We start from the raw sequence: 22,923 nt of genomic DNA on the forward strand, positions 1-22,923 counted from the left end.
AGTCCATACAGAGCCTGGCACAAGGGAGGATGAGCAGGATTGAGAGCACTGTCATGGGGAAGGATGAGCAGGAATGAGAGTAGTATATTGAGAGCAGTGCTGTAGCCCAGACTGGAACACTGAGGTATAACTCAGCTTGTGCTCAACACCAAAGGAGGAAAAATCCCACACCAAACCAGAAGAGAAAATAAGAAAAAGAGTACTAGATGATTCACAGAGAAGCATCCTCCCAGAAGAGAGTTCAGAAAGATGTACAGATCAGCATGATATTTGGACATGCTTCAGTGCCACTTCTTTCTGCCATCTCAAGCCAACCTGAACTTTGGAGGTGCAAACACATACGTGGCTGTTTGCAGTAACATCAAGACAAAAGACAAGGGAGAATACATCAGCAGGACACAATTGGATGTCCCCCTAGCATGGGAGTCTGAGATCCCCAGTGGCACAGCTGGAGCATCAGGACATTCCCCAGCATCTCTGTGAAGCTGTAACATCTCTAGGGATCTATTCAGACTCTCTCCTTTGGTGTCTTGGAAACATTTAGGTAGTTATCTGTCCAGGGCTGAGAAAGCAATTCAGCCTATCTGCACCTTATGGGGTCTGTGGATTAAGGTGGACACCAAATTATGTTAGGTAGGATGGTCTTAATGCAGACCCAGAGTGCCAGCCAGGGCAACCACCAGTTCTTTTCCTTTGTAACATTCAAGGCAAGGAGAATGGCAAGTACAAGGAGAAATGTCACTGAGCAAGAAACTGTAGAAGTTATTCCCTGATGTCCCTCTGCATCTTCTCCTCCTTGAAGGAGAAGGCTGCATGGGTGCACTAGAGACACCGCACTCAGCCGAAGGTCTGCCAGAGAGATGGCAACCTGCTTCAGTGGAAATGCAGAAAGATGAAACACTTGAGGTGAGTTAGGGAAGGAGACTAAAGCATGTACCACCAACAATACTGTGGGGAAAGGTTCTGGACAAAAGATCATCCTCCCACCTCCTTAGGATTGTAAGATCATTAATTGGGCCATGCCAATGTGACTTGCTATTTCTCAGCCTGTTTTTCTGAAGTCTGAGAAAAATTATTATTTTTGTTTGTTATGTTTGTATATGGAATGTCACAGGGGTGGCCTCCAGGCAACCACGAAAGCTGAGGCCACCTCACAGCAGATTCTGCAGTGACATACAGTGAAGAGACAGTCTCTCTCCTAAAGGGTGTACAGTCTGGAAGGTGCCTTCAGATGCAAAGTTCATGTGGGCTACACAACAGTGCCAAGTGTCACTATTCTGAACTACACCCCCATTTTATAAAGCTTACTGATTTGAGATAGATATACATATATCTATCTGAAAAGACTTTTTATCTTTACTGTTCTAACCTTATCTCAGTGCCTAACAAATATGAGAACAACTATGATAACAACAAAACTCATAGAAATCATCAGTATGATGTCTCCCATTTCCCTGTATCTCATGTTTATAATGTCTTCAGAGGAAAAAAGTGGCCTAAACATTTCTGACAGATTTTGCACAATTCTCTCCTGAATTTAATCTTACACAATCACAGAAATCAAAGAATGATTTTGATTGGAAGGGACTTTTTAAAGATCTTCTAGTTCTAGACTTCTGCCATGGGCAGGGACACCTTCCACTAGACCAGGTTGCTCAAAGCCCTGCCCAGCCTGGCCTTGAACACTTCCAGGGATGAGGCAGCCACAGCTTCTCTGGGCAACCTATGCCAGGTGTCTCACCACCCTCACAGTGAAGAATTACTTTCTAATATTCTAATCTAAGCCTGTCCTCTTTCAGTTTAAAATCACTCCCCATTGTCCTATCACTCCATGTTCTTGCCAAAAGTCCCTCTCCAACTCTCTCGTATCTTAACTCAGGAAGGACATTTTTGTGTGTGAGGCATTGCTACAATTCTAGAGAAAGGCCAAATGATATGTTCCAGTCCAAACAGTTTTAATCGTGATACAGAGGGGAAGGAGTCCACCTCTGAAAAGAGTGGCTTTGTGTCATTCTGGGTCAGATCCTCCTCATTGGAATTCCAAGTCCAAACATCCGAGGCACTACAGAGGTAAGAAGGAATGAAATTCAGCCCCATGCAAGGATCTGAATTTTGAAAGTCACATCTATCTCCAACAGAATCCTCTGCCTATCAAGGGGTTGTTGTGGAAATGCGAGCAGAGTCACAAAGCTAATAGCGTAAAAGCTTTGGCACACAGTATGTTACCTTATGGCCAAATATCTAGCAAGCAAGGTTTGGGAAGCTATCAGAACCAGTCAGCAGATGAGATGAAACAGGAAAGACCTAAAAAAAGGTGCCAAAGACCTGTTTTGATGATCATGGCAAAATTCCATGGTATCTGTGTCTTTGAAGGCTTGGATCTGAGATGTCACATGAACAAGAACTAACTCTTCCCAAGAATAACAGCATTTCCAAGCAACACAGAAATGCAGTCCAGGAGTCTCTCTTCTCACATGAGTTGTCAGCTTCTTGCCCCCAAAAGCACAAAACAAGGCCTGATTTGCAGTTGCATGGAGGAGTAATGTCCCACTGAAGCCAGTGGTGGCACCATCCTAAACAACCGCCAAATCCCACAGATGATCCATCTGAAAATAATTTAAATTATTCAAATATCAGAAAGAAGATCCTCAAAATTTTGGCTCAGCCTGGTTCTGATTTTATCCCAACCAAACTCCCATCATTACAAGCTCTTCTGAGTTGAATCCTAGAAATAAATGACACATCATACACCTGTATTATTTAACAAGCTGTAAAAATGCTCTCCATCATATTGGTCACTTGAAATGGATTCTCTATAGATAGTGCAGGAAGAGGAATAAATCAACAGGAGCAAAGCACAATCCTTGCCAAGGAGAGGTGAATATATAACAGAACTCATGTATTCAGTTTACCTTTGGTGTGGGTGTGGGCGACTGGCCAAATGTGCTGGATGCATAGCCACAGAGAAACTACATGAAGCACAGGTAAAAAAAAAAAACAAAAACAACAAAACACAAAACAGAGACAGAGAAGAGCAAATAGTGAAAAGAAGGAATAACTGAAATGGGAGCCTGACATTGTTAGTCTTGGAGGTCCAGCTGTAACATATCTCATGAACATAATGCATTAATTCTTAGATTTTTGTCTAACCCCCTCTTGGCTTTTCCTCTTCATCTCCATGTTCACATTCCTGAAGCTGAGGGAACTGCTACTGTCCAGCTCTTGCTTCTTGGAAACAATTGTTGTATGACTTCTAACCTCACTTATTATTCATCCAATTTCGGTCATCCCAACTCTTCTCCCTCATACATCCCTGCTCTCAATACAGAGCAGTTGGAAGGTGCCAGGACAAAAAAAATTTTGCGCAAAAATTCGAAAGAAATCCCTTCCTTTTCCCCTAATTTTAGTCCAACAAATTCCGCATTTTCAATAGAATTTAATCTTTTTCCAAGGGGAAAGCCCTGAGATTTCCTTCCCTCCCCTCACCCCCACCCCGTCCCCACCCCTTTACATTGTTCCATCCTCCAGTGGTTATTCTACCTGTTCCTTGAACAAGCAGTGCTGCCAGACCATACCAGCCGGTTCTTCGGAGGAACGGTGTACAACCCCCACTGAATTAATCATTTCACCTGTCACTGCCCAAAGCAATGTTTCAGTTCAGCAAATATGTGCAGACAGACCTTCTCTGTGATGGACATGCATAAATTAGGCTTTACAGCTCCATGTGCTCCAGAAATGCCCAGTTCACCACACAGGTTTCATTGCGCACAGATATTAGGTCTTTCAGGGACCAAATAGTTACTACAGTATTAAAACATACACTCTTGACTGGTTTTTGAATTTCTCTATCTGTGGCTTTCTCAAGTTTCTGGTATATAAGGATCCCATTTGGAAGACTGAATGTAAAGCAGATATGGACTTATTTCACTGACTCATAAAATCCCACAAACTTATCAATAAGCTCCTGAGAACCAAAGTTTGGGAGCTCTTGAGTTAATTGCCTCATGATTTGATTTAGCCCTTAGCAGAGCAGCCACTTGTCTCTTTTTAAGGGAAGGTATTAGATTTGATTGACCCAGCCTGACTATCTCTGGAAAGTTTCTCCATGGATTGTCTCACTGATGCTCAGGGGAGGCATGCACACTTCCAAGAAGTTCCAAGGACACATTGCCCCAGCTCTTTGCTACATTCAGTCAATTTCCATGATCCAGGTTCATTCACTCCTTCTTTTGAAGCATGTGTACTAAGAAAAGAGCTGCAAACTTTACTGGATTTTGGTGGAAAACAATGGCAAAAGCATCTCAGCCCCATGTTGATCTGCTTATCTGAGAATTTTTGTGTGGTGGTATTTAGAGAATTAGTGCTCTTCAGGTTCTCATTAACATGTGCTTGACTAGGGGAGCTGGTACATAATGTTTGCTTCTCTTTCAGTTCCATGACAGTCAGGTTAAAAATCTCTCGTTCAAAAAAGAAAAGCAGAGATCATTAAAGTATCAAAGCACAGAGACCACCACTGGTTTGGACAGATTCTGAAGATGTCTAATGGAACTATTTAAAAAAAAGGTTTGCCATTAAAAAAAAGTGCTCTGATGCTTTAAAAGGTCTCAGTTCTCAAATCCTAGACAACATCCAGGTGGACATCTCAATCTGGCTATTATATACTTCCAGTATCTTTTAAAGATACTTGGAAGTGTCGCTGTAAAGAAGTCTGTATTACTACTGTGTAAAACCTCTCACTGATTTCCCACAGTACATCTCTGCTCTGCTCAAAGAAGCAAGAAATCGTTTCCAAGATGAACTGCAAAGCCTGCACCAAAAAGCAGCAAGGAACAAGCAATAAAAAGCAAAGTAAGCGGCAGCACTGATGCTAAGGGAGTTAGTGTCTACTTCCACAGGAGTATCCACAACTGATGACATCTCTGAACTCACCAGGAGTGTGATGCCAATTGGTAGCTTAATTGGTGCTGATAAATGTTATCGTATTCCTAATGAAGTCAAAAGGATAAGGATCATTCATTTCAGCAGGAACAGAACTGAATTGCTAAAGGTTACAAACAGGGCTTCTAGAAGAGCACATAGCATATTTAAAGAAATGTCTTGAGAATGTAAACATTTCTTGCCCTTAGCAGGTAAAGGAATTCAGCACTTAAAACTGTTTGGCACTCCTGAAAGTCCCTAAGTCCCTTGGTCCATCAGTGGCATTGGCTGGCATTTGGAAATGGGACTCCGATTCCTAAAAAATTTGGTTGCTTTGAAAAATTCTATCCCCACACCCTCTGCAGTCCCAGGGCTTTACCTGGGGAAAGACTGGGGGGTTTGGCCATAGTGACTGATCTGTGTATACATTCAGATTCTGAAAGGCTGATATTTTTAACAGTTTTTACTTTAATTTTTGGAGCAGGGATGATGATGTCTTCGTCGGGAAATGTAGATGTTCAACTGACTCAAAAATCATATATTTGTATTATTAACGGTGAAATAGCCACTAATCTCAGTATTTAAGCTGGCATCCCAGTAATAAATGCTCAGATTGAGTAGGAAGGGTTAAAGCAATAACTGTACTTTTCTCTAAAACTTCTGCACACACAGTCTTTTCTCACACTGAGCATGGAGTAAGAATCTACCCTCCCGGAGGACTGGGATGTGGAAAGTGATGCTTTAAAGTTCAGCTTTCGTGACTGGTGTTCCTTCTCTTTGCTGTTCTAGCACTAAAACACAACTGTTGACTGGTTCCTCACAGTCCTATTGTGGTGCTTAATGCCAGCAAGTTTATCCCTTCCTTTTGCTCTGGTCTACAAGTATTTGGTTTTTACTTAGAATCACAGAATGGTTTGGGTTGGAAGGGACCTGAAAGACCATCTAGTCCCAACACCCCCTGATGTGGTCAGGAACACATTCTACTAGACCAGGTTACTCAGAGCCCTGTCCAAACTGGCCTTGAACACTTCCAGGGATGGGGCAGCCAGAGCTTCTCTGGACAACCAGTGCCAGTATCTCATCACCCTCACAGGAAAGAATTTCTGCCTAATACCTAATCTAAACTTGACCTCTCCATTTACTTCTCACTCATACACAGATCTGGGTGACTTAACTGGAAGGGACAGCTCTTTTTCTCTCAGATGTCTATAATAAAAAACCTAATTGTTCCAAATCTTACCCAATTAGGAGAGGAGTAATCACAGCAAAATAGTCATATTTGATGAACCAAATGCAGTGAACTGGGGGTGTGAGTGTGGATGTACCCATGGCACTGCATTAACACTTTCTGATGATTGGTTCACACTAACAGGTTTGAAACATCCCAAGCAGCATCAGAGCTATATGACTCTGCAAATGTTCCACCCCTTCCAGGAACACCCCTCCTTGTGAATAAAGATCTTCTCCTGCCTGCATTACCATTGCCACATCTGCTTGGAAGATCTGCTTGATGAATTTGTTTTTTGAGGAATGCACCAGCTGAATGATGTCTCCATGCAGCGTGTCCCTGTTTTTCTCCAAGAAACCTAGGGAAATAATGGGACAACACATAGATGACATAGTGTAACATGGGCAGTATGTGAGCTGCAAGCAGCTTCTGGGTTGTTGGACTACCAGATGTTCTTGGTGAAGTAATGAAAGGAATGCGTGGGCAGAGAGACTGTGAGAAGGAAGACAGAGGTGCATCTTGAGACTGGATCAGAGATGCATGTGGTGCAAAGCATTGCCATTCTGTCACAGGCACACATGAATGAAAAAGCACCAAACTCTGCAACTCATGGGCAGAGTTGAAGAGTCAAGTCATTGCAGCCAGAAAACAAATACACTGACATTACTATGGACTACCATCCCACTCTGCTCCAACACAGCAGCACCTCATCTATCCCTGAGCATCCCCCTGCAACCTGCAGTGCACCAGGAACTGCCCCATACCTTTTGTTTCGTAGTAAACAATTCCAGCAAAGTGGTTAATGCCAAACTGGGTTTCATAGTTATTCTTCGGAGGAATATAGTTGGTGTTAAGCTTGTGCTGGGAGTTCAGCTTGTGTAACATGGTGGCATCTGTACCCTGTGCATGCAGGAAATGATGTGACATTTAACCAAAGTTAGTTCCATTAAAAATTTTTTTCCAATCAATAGCACATTTCTTTTTTGTCTCAGGTTAAAATGAATATTTATTTTGAAAGAAGACGTATTGGAGAGGATATCTCAAATGCAGAAATTGATTAAATACCACAGATATATTGTGCTATATTCAAGATAATCCTCCAGAAGGAGTATATTTAACATTATTTTCTCTTAAACATTATAAATAGATATTCTTGAGCCTCTTGGAGGCATATTTTTCCATCAGAAACACTTGTTTTAGTATGGTTGTGATACTTATGGAAGAAAATATAAGAGAGCAATAAAAACTATAAACAGGCATCCCACTGGTGAATGTGTGTTTGAGGCTGAGCAGATCTCTCATAGGGTGCCAGCATGCAAGTGCAAAGGCGATAAAAACAGGAGAGTCATTGGCAGCAAGGCTGTGCCCAAAACACACCTTGGGGAACTTGCTCTCCTCATCAATGAGGGAGATAATGTTCATGGGCTTGATGGCAATCATGTCCAAGGCATCCTGGTTATCAGTGAACTCGATGTGCTGCCAGTTGATGTTCTCGAGGTTGTACTCCTCCTGCTCTAGTTTGAAGACGTGGCGCACAAAGAACTGCTGCAGGTTTTCATTTGCAAAGTTAATGCAAAGCTGCTCAAAACTGTGGAGGGAAGGTCAAGAAAAGATCACTTTGGATCCGCCATAGTTTATTTTTCTATATCTCTCTCTGTGCTTGAAGCAACTCTCAGACCTTGTCAACCACTCAGTAAGTACCATTGGCTTAGAATGTCCTTATTGGTTCAATCAGTTTTTCTCCCCCAAAACAATGTTATAGCCATTATGTGTGTGTGCTCTAAACCAATTTAGAAAACATGTTGTCTGCTGCAACTGATTGGCTCTGATAATTTCTCATATAGAAAAAGGCTTGGTCCAGCCCAGTCCAGTTCACTTCAGGAGAGGTGAAAGGACTGCAAGACCTTGGGCTTGGGGTGGTGAAGGAGCGTTAAGACCTGGTTCTTCTTTTATAGGCATCATACCTGTTCACAGTGAAGTTCTCAAAGCCAAAGATGTCAAGAAGGCCAATGGATCTCCTGATACTTTTGAGTTCCTGGGAAGGAGGTCTATAAATTGCAGCATTTATCTTCTCCACGATCCACACAAAAAGTCGCCCATAAATTCCCTGCAACATCCCAAATATGGAGTTCACTGAGACAGTTCAGTAGTTTGCCCTGCTTGCCTGTGGCACCACTTCACCCATGACGTCACAGGTTCCCATAAAGCCCGGCCAACAACTGGACAGGCTCTGAGGACATGCTCAAAAACATTTGTACTGGACTCCTGGCATGGTTTAAAGCTTCAAGAATCACTATGTAGATCAAGGAAAAGAGACCTGAAAATCTTGATAAAAGACAACTGCAAGCAAAATCACAAATCTGGATAGCCCAGAATTTTCGATCTATGGACCCTCTGTGAAGCTAGACAGTACTTTCCTTGCTTTCTACACATTTCTCTCTACAGATCAGCAGAGCCATGTGACACTGCCAGCCAAGCCAAGGATATCTTGCCTGGACAAGGTGCTCAATGAAACAGCTATTTCTGCTTCAGTAATTCCAGAATTCCACATTTTAAACTGTTACTAATTTCTATTGTATAAGCTATAGCAATGCTACCATGAGGGCAGCCTGATTCAAAGGCCCATCACCACTACAGAAGTCACTGTCAGGGTTTGCAGACTAGTTAGCTATCAAACCAGCTAGCTTGATCTACCAGTTCCCTACAGATCAAGTGGGGAACCAAGCTGGCCAAAGCATGCCACCGATTCTTGTCTTGCAATTTTACAGGTGGCTGTAAATAGCACAGCAGTGACACACACCCACCCCTCAAACCTTCATCATTCCAAAGCTTCAGGTGATGCTCTCAGTGTTCTGATGGCTGCTGAACTGCTCTATCTGTGTTCCTGTGACATTCACCTTTGTTTGCTGCTGCAGACATGCCCAAATCTTGAAATTCAGGTGTGGGTGATACAGATGTTGATAGAACTGCTCTGATTTACAGCAGTTGAGTATCTAACCCTGGGGCTCAAGCTGGGAAGCTTTCCTGAAGTTGAGGTGAGGTCATTTCAGAATGCTGGCTCTTTCTGCAGGTTATCTTTGAGTATAGACAATCTCAAGCTCAGATTGCAAATCCACTGAAGACCAGGCTCCCTGGTCTTCTTCCATTTCAGTCTTTGTGCATCCCAATTAGAACATGGTTTCAAGGCCATCTGCTGATCTGAGCTCACATGGTTACAAAGTGAGACACTTTTTCTATGCAGTGGACCCTCCAGTCTCAAAAGTGGCAGATTTCTTCATCTTATCAACAGATGCAAAAGGGAATTCCTCAAGATTTACCTTTACAAAAGCATCCCTCACATCCAGTGCTTGTTCCATGCTGAGAGGGGTGGAGACAGTCTCACCCCTGGTGATTATAGTCCGGCTGGTAAGGCAGTTCATCACATCCTGAGGTTCAACCTGACAGAGACAACATCAAACACATCTGCTGACTTTATGACACAAGGCATCCTGACAATGGCCTGGACTACTGTCCTGATTATGCATGGCCAGAGAAGAACAGTGTAGTCTCCCACAGCTGGAGGTAAGTGACAGGTGAAGTATCTCAAATGGTGACACAGACATTTTCAGACAGAATAATTAATATTTTTATACTGTATTTTAATATGAAAAGTGTTCCCATGACTTAGTATGAGATGTTAATGAGGCGTGGGAAGAGAAGAAGAGAAAGCAAAGCTGTGTGCTACCAGTATGGATGCAGCTTTGCATGTCCTTGACCCCTTTTCATACTGCTCAGATCAAGTCAGGGAAATGTCCACTCCCTAAGGTACATGGAAACAGCCTGCAGAATGCTGTGGACCACACCCTGAGACCAGGAGTGCATATGCAGATGAGACGATGTCCCTCAGGGAGCCCTGTTACCTCTTGGAGAGGTCACTAAAGAATGCTCCAACCACTGCATGGATGGTTTGACTGAGGGTCATCTCACCTCAATTCAGATACTCAGAGTATAAATGATACCTGTCTCAGCTACTGTTATGAACTTTTTTTTCATCAATGAGGGAAACACTATTTTAGGGACTCTGGTATTTTGGATGTTCTTTTAAGGATGATGTGCCACCAGAGGGTCTGTTTCTTTCCATTTTCATGAAGGGGAGCTCAGATGATAGAATCATGGAATCATAAGATAGTTTGGGTTGTAATGACCTTTTAAGATCATCTAGTTCCAAACCCCCTGCCACAAGCAGGAAAACATTCCACTAGACCAGGCTGATCAAAGTCCCACCCAACGTGGTCCTGAACATTTCCAGTGATGGGGCACCCACAAATTCTCTGGGCAGCCTGTTCCAGTGCCTCACCACCCTCACAGTCAAGAATTCATTCTTAATTTAAACCTGCCCTCCTTCACTTTAAAGCCATTCTCCCTTGTCCTATTACTCCATGCCCTTGTCAGAAGTCCCTCTCCATCTGTCTTGTAGCCCCTTTAGGTACTGGAAGGTCTCCCTGAAGTCTTCTCTTCTCCAGACTGAACAGCTCAAGTTCTCTCAGCCTATCTCCATAGCAGAGGTGTCCCAGCCCTCTGCACATCTTTGTGGCCTCCTCTGGACACTCAGCTCAGATGGAGACATCCACCTTTGCTGCTGCCAGTGCAAGGCACAGTATGGCTTTTCCAGGTTTCTTCAGCCTCCTAGAGCTCATAGTGCAAGGAGAGGCTGGCTCAGATGAAGCTTTGCTGCAATACTGGGATGAAGTCAGAAAGGGGACAGCAGCGTCGCAGAGCCACTGACCTCCAGCAACGATGCCGCGGTAATTAGTGATGCTGACTGAACAACCTCACAGGCATCCAGGTTGTCATAGGTCCGAGCTGGGGAAAGAAAGGCGGAGGGAGAGCCATCAGCAGGGGACATGTCTCTGCATAAGGTGCATGGGGTGAGGGAAAGAGTCTTCCTACACTGTCTCTGTGTGATCAGGCAAAATCTGGCCATCAGAAGGGAGAGAAAACTCACACAACTGCTGGAGCCCTGCTGCTGACTGCAAAAGATCTGTACTTCGCTCTGACAGACACCTAAATGGCTGATGGGGTTAGCAGTGTTACTAGCATCCAAGTGCTTTAGGTTTCTGTCTTCCAATGAGGCTTTTTAAATCACTGTGTCATTTCTGACAGCAGTGCTGTTTGGTACCTTTAAAAGGCATATCCAATCACACAGGAACCTGCCAAACACTCCATTATTCTCTCCCTGTAAAACCTGAGTATACTGAATGGCCTGTGGCCATATTCAACCTCGATACATTCAGAAAAGGTGGATGTCACTGAGCATACTGTAGCGTGTCAGCGCTGCCATGGGCAGGTGGAATTATTCCTCCTTTCTTGTCCTTACAGACCACAATAAGCACCTGAGTCCCTGGCATGGCACCATAGCAGGTGTTCTGGATACAGCCCTCCATCTATAAGCTTGGCTCCCTCTCAGTGTGCAGATTAAATAGTAACAGTATGCTGGACCATATCCCTGTATTTTGTCCTCTACCTTCATACTGCAGGTTGCCCATGTGCAGGATGGCAGCCAGCAGCTTGGAGATCTCCCAGTTCTCTGTGTCGGTGAACATGAGGACCTTCATAGCAGAGCGAATATTGGCGTACTCCTTGCTATCATCTCTGCCATCACAGGTCGTGCAGTTACCCTGAAGAGGCAAAGACATCACACAGTGCACGGACCAAAGCAAGTGAGCATCAGGGTGTAACTAAACAATCCAGGGCTTCCCCCTAAACCAGCAGACATTTAGTTTAAGGGATGATGTTGAATTTGTGGATCTGCCTCTGCCTCTTCCTGTATTCTATGATTCAGTGCTCAGCCTTGTGACTTACACTTACCCTGTTGTCCCACCTACTCTGTGTCTCACTGCAATCAGCAGAGGAGAAAAAGCTCCCTGAGGTGGGGATAAAGAGCTGGAGGCTCCCACTGATTCAATTAGAAAGCTGCATTTCAGTCTTGCTGCTGATGCACCTTAATCACATCTGCTTCTATCGGCTCCTCTGGATATCGATACTGGTATGTAGGGAGTGGGGCTAGAGATCTTTGGCTCGGTTGGACACTTGGAGTATATACAACTCAGTCTCTTGTGCTGCTGAGAATGTGGCATCCAGCCAAGCACTCCTCCTTGTCCACCACTGCTGTAAGAGGATTGTGTTGTATCTAACACCCTGGTTATTTCCAAAAAAGTGGCCTGGCCCATACACCAAAACCATCCAAGCTTGTGTCCTGTTCCACAGGAAATGTGGAAATAGCCTGGTCCAGAAAAAGGGTTTAAGTGTTTGTACTAAGACTGTGGGGCTTGTGGTGGTGGGACAAAGTAGTTCCTCAAACCCTGTGGCTAAGTTTCAGGAATGTCATAACAAGCAAAGCAGCTCTAGGCTGCAGAAGGACCTCTCTCCTTTTTCCCTTGCTAACAACCTTTCACCACCCTACCCCACTGAACCTCTGTTCTTCTGCACTCTCACCATTGCAAGGTAGTTGTAATCCGTGGCTTTCCCAAGACCCAGCTTTTTCTTCTGCTCCACTGACATTCCTCTTAGCATGCAGTAGAACACATGGTAATTCCTCTCATCCTGGGCCTGCAGTAGAAGATCAAGAGTTACCTCTGCGAGGAGAACAGCCACCATAAAGGTCAGTTGACTGAGTGCCAGCTCCCACACCTTGGAGGTGTATCATCTTACCTGCCTGCAGACCCGGGACTTCTCCAGCAGGTACTGCTCAATCTTCGCCCCCTCAATGGCTCCCCTTTTGTTGAAGTGGATGTCGATGTACTTCCCAAATCGACTGGAATTGTCATTTCGGATGGTCTTTGCATTCCCGAAAGCTGCAGGGAGGAATTGCGGTGGGTTAGAGGGGATCTGATACATGGAGAATCATGGATCTGGTTTCATGGGAAAAAAAAAAAAGATCAAAAGAGTGAGGTGGAGAAGGTAAAAAGCAGTCCCACAGCCTTCCCTTAAGTTTGGCTGGACCAATTTCATCTCGGTGTGGGGAAACAAGATATATATCAGGTGACTGCCCTCGGAAATACAGAGAGGAGCACAGAGGAGGAAGCTGGGAAATGGGGTGACCTTATCCAGGAAGAAGGGCTAGGCAGCAGGATTTTGGCAGCAGCTAACAAAATACAAGAGACTTGAGCAAAGCTGGATGCAGTGTGCAAGGCGACATTGTTCAGGAAATGACAGAGCTGCTGGTGAGTGATTTGGTGACTGAGAGGGAAAGAAAACAGCTCATCCAAAAGGGAAACGTAGAGGACTAAGCCAGCCTCTAGCTGGAGACTTCTCCCTGCAAACAGACTGTGCACTGAAAGGTACCTGTCTCCATCCTCTGTTGGGTTTGGATGAGTGACCTGGCCAGCATGCCCTGGAGTTTATGCCTCAGGATTTCTGGCAGATGATGGAGATGCATTTGAAATACAGAGCTTCTCTTCCCTGAATCCTAGAAGTGACTAAATGCATATTCAAAAATGCCCTGTGTGCATGTCCTGCACCACAATGCTTTCCAACACCAGTGGTCAAGCAGCCTTGTGGTGCTCTGAGAGCCTTGTTCCATCTTGATACCACAACTGAAGGAAACTCCAACAGAGTACATAGGAGGAAAACTCAACCTGCTTGTCTGCTGTGCTAACGTTATCCATGGAAAGCAGTTAGAATATTCATGTTGCTGTTAACTCCTAGAGGATTATTTACCAAGTAGTGGAGGTCAAAATCATAGAATGTTTTGGGGGTGGAAGGAACCTTCAAGATCTTCTAGTTCCAACCCCTCTGCTACGGTCAGGGGTGCCTTCCACAAGACCATCCTGATCAAACCTCTATTCTTAAAGAAAACTCCACTGGTACTCTTTAAGGAAACCATGATTTTTCTGCATTAGCATCATGTTTGGAGCATGAGGGTCAGATCACCTATTTAATTTACAGACATCCAATTAAAATAGTGGGGTTGATCACAGTAACAGCTTGCCAATCAACCTATTAAGGCCATAAGATGATTCTCATTATCTGGGTCTTTCTTGAACTCCCTCTATTTTTCTGCATTCTGCTGCCATTCACTGAAATTGGAAGGAAAAGGTGAGGCTTGCCATTGTGTATGGCCAGCACAAGGTGTTGTGAAGCTCTGGTCCTATTAAACTGATGTTTTACAGAACCATCAAAGAATAGGAATAGAACTTTTGCAACTATGGCCAAATAAAGCAAATAATCAGCTGAATGCAGCAGTGATAGAATATTGGTGCTCTTCATTCAGTAATTTCAGCACTGGAAGAGGTACTGAGATTTTTCAAAAGCTTTAGTTGAATATGAAATACTGAAAAAAGTATTGATCAGCGTTTTTGAAATCTGGATACACACAGAATTTGATAAAATTCATGTTTTTGTTTTGAACATTTTGAGAAAAAAATTATTTTTTCAAGTGGAAAAACCACTTTTTTCAATTTTAAGTAATAACAGAATTGAAAAATAATTCAAGTCAGCTGAAATGTTTAGCTTTCAACAATAGTTGTGAAAAATATGAGTGGAAAAATTGAGAATCCAAATCAGAGAATATTAGCGTTGTGAAAAATGAATTCAGATGGAAAGAAATTGAATATATTGTTTATTAAAAGCATACAGTATTGATTTTGGCCTTTTTTTTTTGTCACTTTCTGAAACTCAAAGTGTGACATAAATGACTTACATTTGGTCATGTTTTGTGTTTTCTAAATCTGGTTTGTTTAGTTTTGGGGTTTTTTTGTTTCTTTTTGCTTTTAGTTTTTGTTTGTTTCTTTCTTTCTTTCTTTTGTTTGTTGTTTGTTTGGGGTTTTTTTCCCCCCCTAGAAAACAGAATGCCTCCATTATCTGGGGTCTCACCTTCCAAAATGGGATTTGCCTCCAGGACCTGCTGCTCAATCCAGGAGTGCTGACCACTGATTGCTGCCAGGAACTGCAGAATCAGTTTAGTACTTTCTGTCTTCCCTGCTCCAGATTCACCACTGCAAAGACAACAGGAATGGAGGTCAGTGAAAGCCATACTGCAGCCCTGTCAGTGCCCCTCTCTCTATCTCCAAAGGGACTGCTGTCTCTGGGTCTCTTAACACAGCCAAGATGACATCACTGAGGATTTGTTTCCAGCATCCCAAGGACTGGTTGAGAGACAAATGGCAGGACATGGTACCAGACACCTTCCAGCCAAGATCTGTATTTGCTTTTTATTCCATTTGGCCCAAGCTGTTTCTTGGGTTTGGGTCTCCCCAGCAAATGACATAATTCAATCACCACTAAGAAGGTCATGAAGCAACTTTCAGGCAGTGCTTTTCCAGGTATGATCATCAGACCATGACTCTGGGGTCTAGGGTCTAGCTGTCCCCATGGGGCATCTTCACCAGTCTTGAGCTACCAAAATAAGACAGACTGAAATACAGCCTTTTAACAGCAGGCCCCTTCCACAGGTCCCCTACTAACAAGGAGAAGGTAGGAGAGGAGAAGCTTATGGGGTCGAAAGCAAGAGTTATGCTTCAAAGCTTTCTCTTCACTGAAAGAATACTTCAGTTAACTTGTGACGATACAAGAGGAAAGGACTGGGCAGAAATCTTTTGGTGTGAGTCTATGGCCTGTCTGATATATGGGGTAGGCAAAATAAGTGCCTGTAAAAGATCTTCCTCATGTTCAGTGCCCAGCCCTGACCCATGGTGAATTGCCTTACTGCTCAGGCCAGTGGCATGCTGCATTGGCCCCACATGATGCTTTTTTAGACCTGCAAAATAATCCTTACTGAATGGCCTTTTCAGATTCATGTATCTTAAATACTTCACATAGGATGTTCCAGAATTATGGTTTTTTATGTAATGAAACTTAGGGTAGGCATGCCTTGGAGAGAGGTGGTGCCCAAAAGTACAAAGCCTGACTGTGGGTTCAAAATTTGATAGGATAGTTGGAGGATTTGTTGGAGGGCTGAGGTCATAAAACCTGGCTTATACCACCATTTGGGACAGCAACTGGAGAGAACTATACCCGTAACTGTGACCAGACATTTCTTTGGTGCACAAGGTTGATTGGTCCAGAGTGGAGCTGTGCATGGAGGCACCAGTACAGCTGTGTGAATAACTGCAGGTCCAGTAATCAAGCTTGTCCCTGGCCCTTCCTTGTGCAAAAAGTATAGATCTTTGCATCTTTGAAGTCTGCAGGAGTACTGAGTTAAAATTTAAAAGAGGAGGTTAAAGATGAACATGAAATCTATTGGGTTGTAAGGGTAAATACCAAAGGATTGATAAAGCACCTTTACTAGAAACTGAGTGAAGCAAACAGAGACTGCCTCAGCACTGGGATCTAACTGGTCATTCAGTTTCTGATTCTGTTTGATAACCTGTTCCAATTCAACCCTGTTGCATCTGCTCAGCATCTGTTTTCAGGATATGGCCCATTTGGAAACTCACCAACTCACCTTATGATACAACACTGGTCCTTGTTGTTGCGCTGCATGTTGAAATAGCAGTTGTCAGCAATTGCGAAGATGTGTGGTGGCATCTCACCAATCTTTTTGTTGGTGTACAGGCGTATCTGCTCAGGTGAGTAGATCGGTAAGAGCTGGTAGGGGTTTACTGCCACCAGTATAGAACCAGTGTATGTCTGGAGGAGAAGCACATGAAGGTTTATGAGGACAGTGAGGTATAGCTGAGAGCTTTTGGCAGCTTGTGAAGTGTAGATGGAGGCCAGCAAAATCAAAGCTTTTTAAAAGCTGGATGAAAGATGATGCTCAAGTCAGAGATGCTTGCAGGATGGAGCCTGGAGCAAAACTGTAGCAAAAGTCCCAAACTATCTAAATCAGTTTGCACTCAGCCCTGCTCATGCACAGCATGGGATCAAGCCTTAATTCATATTTTGGATGCTCCTCAGCTAAGATTCAGAGTCTCAAGTCAAGCTCATATTTACAAAAACATTGCCAGACTCAGCACATGCACGCGCACCTACTGCATTGCAGCAATAACAAGAAACTAGAGATAAAAGAAACCTGAGGACTATTCCCATGTCTCCAAAGCAGGACCAGCTGGATCTGAACCATTCTGACAGATGTCTACCTAACCTGTTTTTATCAATTCACAACAGCTGCTACACTTCCCTCTGCAATACACTCTTCTCTACTGTTGCTGCCTAATCAAACCTCTCCATGCATCATTTTAAACCTTGTCCTGTGCACGTGGATATGGCTCACAAATTCCTGACATATCCCTTCTCACCTATTTCTGAAATTTTGGAAATGGCCTTTAGTCCATCCCATGCTCTCTGTGGCACTTGAACAACCAAAGCTGTCCTGGGCCTTGTGCAGCAAAATCCTTTGTAGTATCTCAGTCTTTAATTTCTGCCCTTCCAGAAGCTGTTTCTCTCAAGCCTCTCACCAAAGAAGCTGTGATCTTTTTATCTTGCTCAGATGCAGTGTTGAGGTTAGGAGGTTTGTACACATCCCAAGCTCAAGGCATAGAATAAGGATCTCTTCCTCTCTTTCATCTGTCTAAAGGTTAATGTCTAGAGCAGGTGAGTCAATGGGCCTCCACCCTGAGTTAACCGGGTGCATGAGATGAAGGCTACTTTCACTCTGTGACTTCGAAGGGGCCAAGTCATCTTCTCTAGGTTAATTTTTGGTAAATAAAATTATGAGATTAATCTCACCTTCCTTTCCTGGTGGAACCAGCAGTGAAAGTGCCCCCACTGCTGCATAGATTTTTTTCAGGAACTAAAATAAGTAATTTCATCAGTAAAATACTCCTTATGGGTTTTTATCTGCATGTCCTAAAACCAGTAAGACTTCGACACAAACCACAGAAGTTGCACAGGCAAAGATGTTTGAGAAAGAGAAGAAATAATCTGCTACCACCTACACACTTGCCACCAGCTCAGGCTTCCTGAAGGCAGCCAGTAGATGGCAATTGTGTCCCACTGTAGGGATGCTGAAAGGCATTAGGGACTCCTCATCTTCTAGTCTCATGGCCAAAACCAGAGAGCAAATTTCTGTTAAGACCCAGGTGAGGTCTGACTCTACAGTGGTAACTGAGAAGGGACACAATATTCTTCTCTGTAATGGGGGTTAGTGCCAGTAAGGGAAAAAGAGCTCTTTGAGCTCAAGAACAATGTTGTCACAAATCCAATGGGTAGAAATTGGCTGTGAAATCACGTAGACTGGATTTTAGAAGAAGACAGCATTGAAATAAGGGAGCAAAGAAGTCCCAGAGAAGACTTCAAAGGGGACAGAGCAGGTAGCCTTAGTGCTCAGAGAAGGAGCATGCCTAATTTCTGAGTGGGATTATGATTGCAAGATTCCTAATGAAGACTCCTTTGAGTCCTGGCTGAGATACTTGGAGGACTGTTTTCTTCTTCGTAGTTTATAACCAGGTTAATTTTAGGAATATTTCTCATCTTCCTTGAGCCTCTTTTCAAAAAAGACTAACTCCTTGCAGAGGTCTGAAGTGCCTGCATTTCAGTCACACTGGTCTGCCCTGCCCCAAATGCAGCCAGCGAGACTTTTAAAGGTGTTAACCATTAGTGACAGGAATGCTTTCTGAATAGTCTCGCTGACCCTTCCCTTGTGATCCACAAAACGCTTTGTCAGCATGAACTCTTGTACTATTGCTTGTTTTTGTAGGTCATTCCTAGTTGATAAATACTCACAATTTGCCCAGTTCTCACAGCTGACAGAATGCAAAACTTTGTCCACTCTGCTGATGAGGGGCTAAAGGGCATTTCCAAGGAAATATTCTCTCCCTGGTTTCTATTGCTGGGTGATGGCAAAGCCCTCCTTTGTTTGGAAAATAAAGCTTTACTGATAGCAGGGACTCCACAGTCGCTGACCACAGGAACCACATCCCCCAGCAAATTCATTTCTGCCTGCATGACCTACATTTTAATTAGTCCCAAACAAATCCTTTCTGAGCCTGCTTCCCTCCCTACCAAGAACACCATGGCTGACTTCATCTGGATTGTTACGGGGTTAAAGTTCTACCAAACATTGCAAGCATTTTGGCAGCCCTTAAAGAGCAGTGACAGGTATTGGTTTCATCTCCAGATAAAGAGATTTGACCTTATTTATGAGTCCAAGCTCCCCACCAGACTCTCTCGCTATTCAGCATAGTTTCTCTTAGTTCATGCAAGCCAAACCAAAGGCAACAAGCCCTTGTTCAAGTTTTTATCATTTTGCTCCAGAAGTTTCTTTCCTTCAAGTTAAGGTCATTACTGAGAAGTTCTTAAAGCTTTAACCAAATTCGCATACTGGGGAGTTTCCAGCTCTGAGGAAGTGTCACAGCTTCACCATGAGGGTCAAGCTCTGCACCAAAGTGGATGGTGCTGTCAGTGCATTTGTGAAGCAGCAGCAATGGTGGTGCAAAGTAAATGAGAAGGCCACAATGGTGAACAGAAAGAAGTGATCCAGTGCAGGGCATGACAGTGATTGCAAATGACAGTGCCGAGTCATACTTACCCTCCCGCCGCAGTTTGTCTTATGAGTAAAATGTGAGGGAGGAGAAAAAGGGAAATTATACTTTATTAGAGCAGAACTACATCTTCCTCAAAGCTAGGACATGAGGAAACTAGAGGAACTGAAGTCCTGTTGGAAAATTCACCTTTACTCAGTAGGCTCAGAAATCCTTTCAAGCAGTGAAATGTCACCATCTTTAAGACAGAGAAAATTATACCACACATAAAAAACACCTCAGGACACTGGGTGTTCCCTACCCACAAGACATCCATATGGTACTTTGACTTTGCAAAGCTGCCATCAATGTTTACCACATCTGACACAAATCTACTCCTCCTAGTGCCATCATTCTTAACAGGTGAGAGCTAAGGTTGGGTTCCTGAGCCTCCAACTACTGACATGTAAACAGAGCTGGTTTACGTGCCTCTCTATCAGGAGACTCTGTCATTTTGAGAGTGTCATTCTGATTTTGAGATTGCACTAATTGCTGTGATGTGCCCAGGTTCTTGGGCTGACACTCTAAAGCCATCAGTGGTGTGGAACAATCAAGGTACAGTAACCTGGAACCTCTGTGATGCAAATACCTTTGTGGGATGAGGTCATCCCTTAGCCAGTAGCTCTGTAGGACACATGGCACTGTCCCCATCAGACCAGAAGAACTTGTAAAGAAACCGACCTGTTTACTGAATCATTCAGACCAAATCACCCTCCACTGCTTGCCTCAGGTTAGAAGCTGACCTTTGCATCAGCCCTTATTAGTATGATGTTGCCAAACAACGCTTTGCCCAGTGCTTGTTTGTGCTCATAATCTCCCTAGATGCCTGTGAATCGCTTGGTGAGAGAGCTCAGAGACAGAGCTTTTATGAAGGAGCTCAGTGTATTCACATGCAATCTGATATTGCACACATGAGATTGTGTCTGAGGATCTCTGGTCACTTGCTCGTGTCAGATAGCTTGGGGACACCAGGAGAGACACATGGAACTCCACTGAATGAATGCCCAACATGATCCCAACTTTCTCAGAGAGAGTGGCAGGAATCTACTTTGTGCCACTGCAGGGTGCCCACAAGCAAGAGAAAAAGGGGTAATGCTCAATGGATAAGTACATGTTCCCTGAATGAGCCAATCAGCTACAAATTGTTGGCCATCTGTACTTCTCAGGTGGCATTCATGTTGCTTGAATTTAGTTATGCACAGAAGTGCTACACCTCCCCTTGAAGATGGATGTGCTCTGAGCTGGACGAGGTTTGACTGTAGATCTCCTATGATATCCAAGCTGTAGACATCTCTAAAACAATCACCGCATCCAATAGGCACTTCTGTTTGCATAGCTCAATGGCAGACTTCTCTCCCTAGGCTCTGTTGATATCTCTGGTGCTTGCCATGGATGCTCTATGAACATGGAGACACCACCTCAAGTATGAATTTGGGCTGCTAACTTGCTATTTTATCATTATAAATGGCTGTCTCCCTAAAAAGAGCTCCATGGAGAAACTCGGTTCATCGAACTTGTGAATATTTTTAGTCACACTTTTTGTTTTCTAAACTGACAGTACAGGGGACTTAAGAATCATACACATCAAATAAAGTGCCTAAGTGAGAGATGAATTTGGAGGTCTCTATTCTCCTGCAGGCTTGAGAACTTAGGGCTGCCTTTTCTGCAGTTATGTCCCCTTCCTCTAGGATTGGACTCCCTCACTGAAAGGAGAGATGGATATCTTCCTGAGTTGGACAAGAAGCTGTCAATCAAATGAACAGCCTATATAACAGTGGTGTCTTCTCCATTACCGCCCAGCTCTAATCCAGAACTATCCTATCAAAAGGCACTGGACATCAAGCACAACAAGCAGACTTGATAAATAAAATCCTGGCGACGGTCTGTTAGGTTATGCTATCTGGGAAATCTGTCTTGCATTTTCTTCTGGCCTGAAAATCTAGTAGTCTCTAGAGCCTTTTAAAAATTAGATGACCAGATGGCTTTGAAAAGGCCTTCAAAGGCCTGAATATCTGAAAACTGTAGAATTTAAAAGCAATACCAAATTTTCCATATTTGCAAAGGCTGCTTGAGTAGATTAGCTAGCAGCAAACACACACATGCACTTTGAATTTCTGTCCAAAGAATGTTCACAAGACAACATAGCACATAGCACCCTGAGAAAACCAGCACAGAGGCTTGAATGCCGATTCCTGTCCTGGTGGGGAGGTGGCCTTTGCGATGCTGTCACAGAAAAGAGATGCAGTTCTGACTGGCTCCCTACAGGGAGCCCCTCAATTTATGAATGTCTAGCTGGGTTGGCAAGGATTTATTAGATTCATTGGGTATGACATGACTAAGCTGATCTAAGGAAGGACACTGCTGTCCCCAGAGATCAGCTGCCAGGATCCCAGGCTGCCCAGAGCTAGTAAGTCATGAATCCTGTTATTTCATGCATGCACTTCTATGCTTCCTCCACCCCTTCCACTTCCAGAAATAGTTATCTTCACCCACTTGGGTTGAATGAGTTAATGGTTCAGGGGCAGAAGGTAGAACGGTAGCATGTAGTTTACCTCTACTGAAGTTTTTGGTTTAGGATGACTCTAGCATCCTCATGGCCAGAGTTTAACTGATTATTCTATGCAGGAAGTTAATGCATATGCCCAAAACTTCTGCAGGGGCTGTACAGCAAGGTGGCATGGACTTTTCTCCTTACCTAACTCACGGGGGCATCCACAAGCTCTGCAATGTGTCCTCTAAAGTCAGAAGCCCTTTACTACTCTGTCGAAGTGACAGTAGAAACCCAGATGTTCAGTTCAATCAGGGTTTCTCCCACATGGGTTTCCCAGAGCAAAGGGGAGCAGGGGCTAGAGTGCAGAACAAGGTGAGGTGGACACTCACATAGATGAGGTGCTCTCGATAGCGGATCAGAAGGTTCCTGAGAATTCCTGCCTCATTCAGGTCCCCCAGACGGATCATGTCCTCCACTCCGTGGATGGAGGTGGGGTGCATGGGTTTGATGTGGCTGGCATTTTGTGGGGAAATCCAGTGCTCCTGAGGAGAAAGCAAAGGCAGAGAGAGGTAAGTCAGATGAGAGACCACTGGGATGAGGGACAGAAACAGTGTATTCCAAACAGAAGGACCACATGGAAGAACATACATGAACATTGGCACATGTGCCACAGCTTCTATTCCTGGGGCAAGGCAGTGATAAATTTGAAAGATTCATTACAGAAGAAGGAAAACATCTTTTTATTGGAGTTTTATTGGAACAGCAAGAGATTTGAGACATGAGCCATCCTGGCAGAAGCCTCCTCCAGGGCAGCACAGTCATCCAGCACATCAAGGGAGTTTGTAACA

At 43.9% G+C, this 22,923-nt stretch overlaps 1 protein-coding gene across 3 annotated transcripts in view; it reads right to left on the reverse strand.

The window, feature by feature from the left end:
* MYO7A (myosin VIIA) overlaps positions 1-22,923 on the reverse strand; it is a 101,026-nt gene that overhangs the window by 37,689 nt on the left and 40,414 nt on the right. For 2 of the 3 annotated variants that reach the window (XM_071557162.1, XM_071557144.1), the window contains exons 4-15: positions 22,465-22,617; positions 16,569-16,753; positions 14,999-15,120; positions 12,836-12,978; positions 12,620-12,733; positions 11,649-11,802; positions 10,911-10,987; positions 9,463-9,582; positions 8,110-8,252; positions 7,523-7,733; positions 6,910-7,045; positions 6,397-6,503 (exon numbers count right to left, since the gene is read on the reverse strand). In XM_071557162.1, coding sequence (XP_071413263.1) covers positions 6,397-6,503; positions 6,910-7,045; positions 7,523-7,733; positions 8,110-8,252; positions 9,463-9,582; positions 10,911-10,987; positions 11,649-11,802; positions 12,620-12,733; positions 12,836-12,978; positions 14,999-15,120; positions 16,569-16,753; positions 22,465-22,617 — 1,665 coding nt within the window. Of the gene's footprint in view, positions 1-6,396; positions 6,504-6,909; positions 7,046-7,522; positions 7,734-8,109; positions 8,253-9,462; positions 9,583-10,910; positions 10,988-11,648; positions 11,803-12,619; positions 12,734-12,835; positions 12,979-14,998; positions 15,121-16,568; positions 16,754-19,592; positions 19,611-22,464; positions 22,618-22,923 lie in introns of all 3 variants that reach the window. The other variant, XM_071557153.1, reaches the window with a different exon arrangement.

This window comes from Pithys albifrons, chromosome 1 (genome assembly GCF_047495875.1).
Source record: "Pithys albifrons albifrons isolate INPA30051 chromosome 1, PitAlb_v1, whole genome shotgun sequence".
Taxonomy (NCBI): Eukaryota; Metazoa; Chordata; class Aves; order Passeriformes; family Thamnophilidae; genus Pithys; species Pithys albifrons.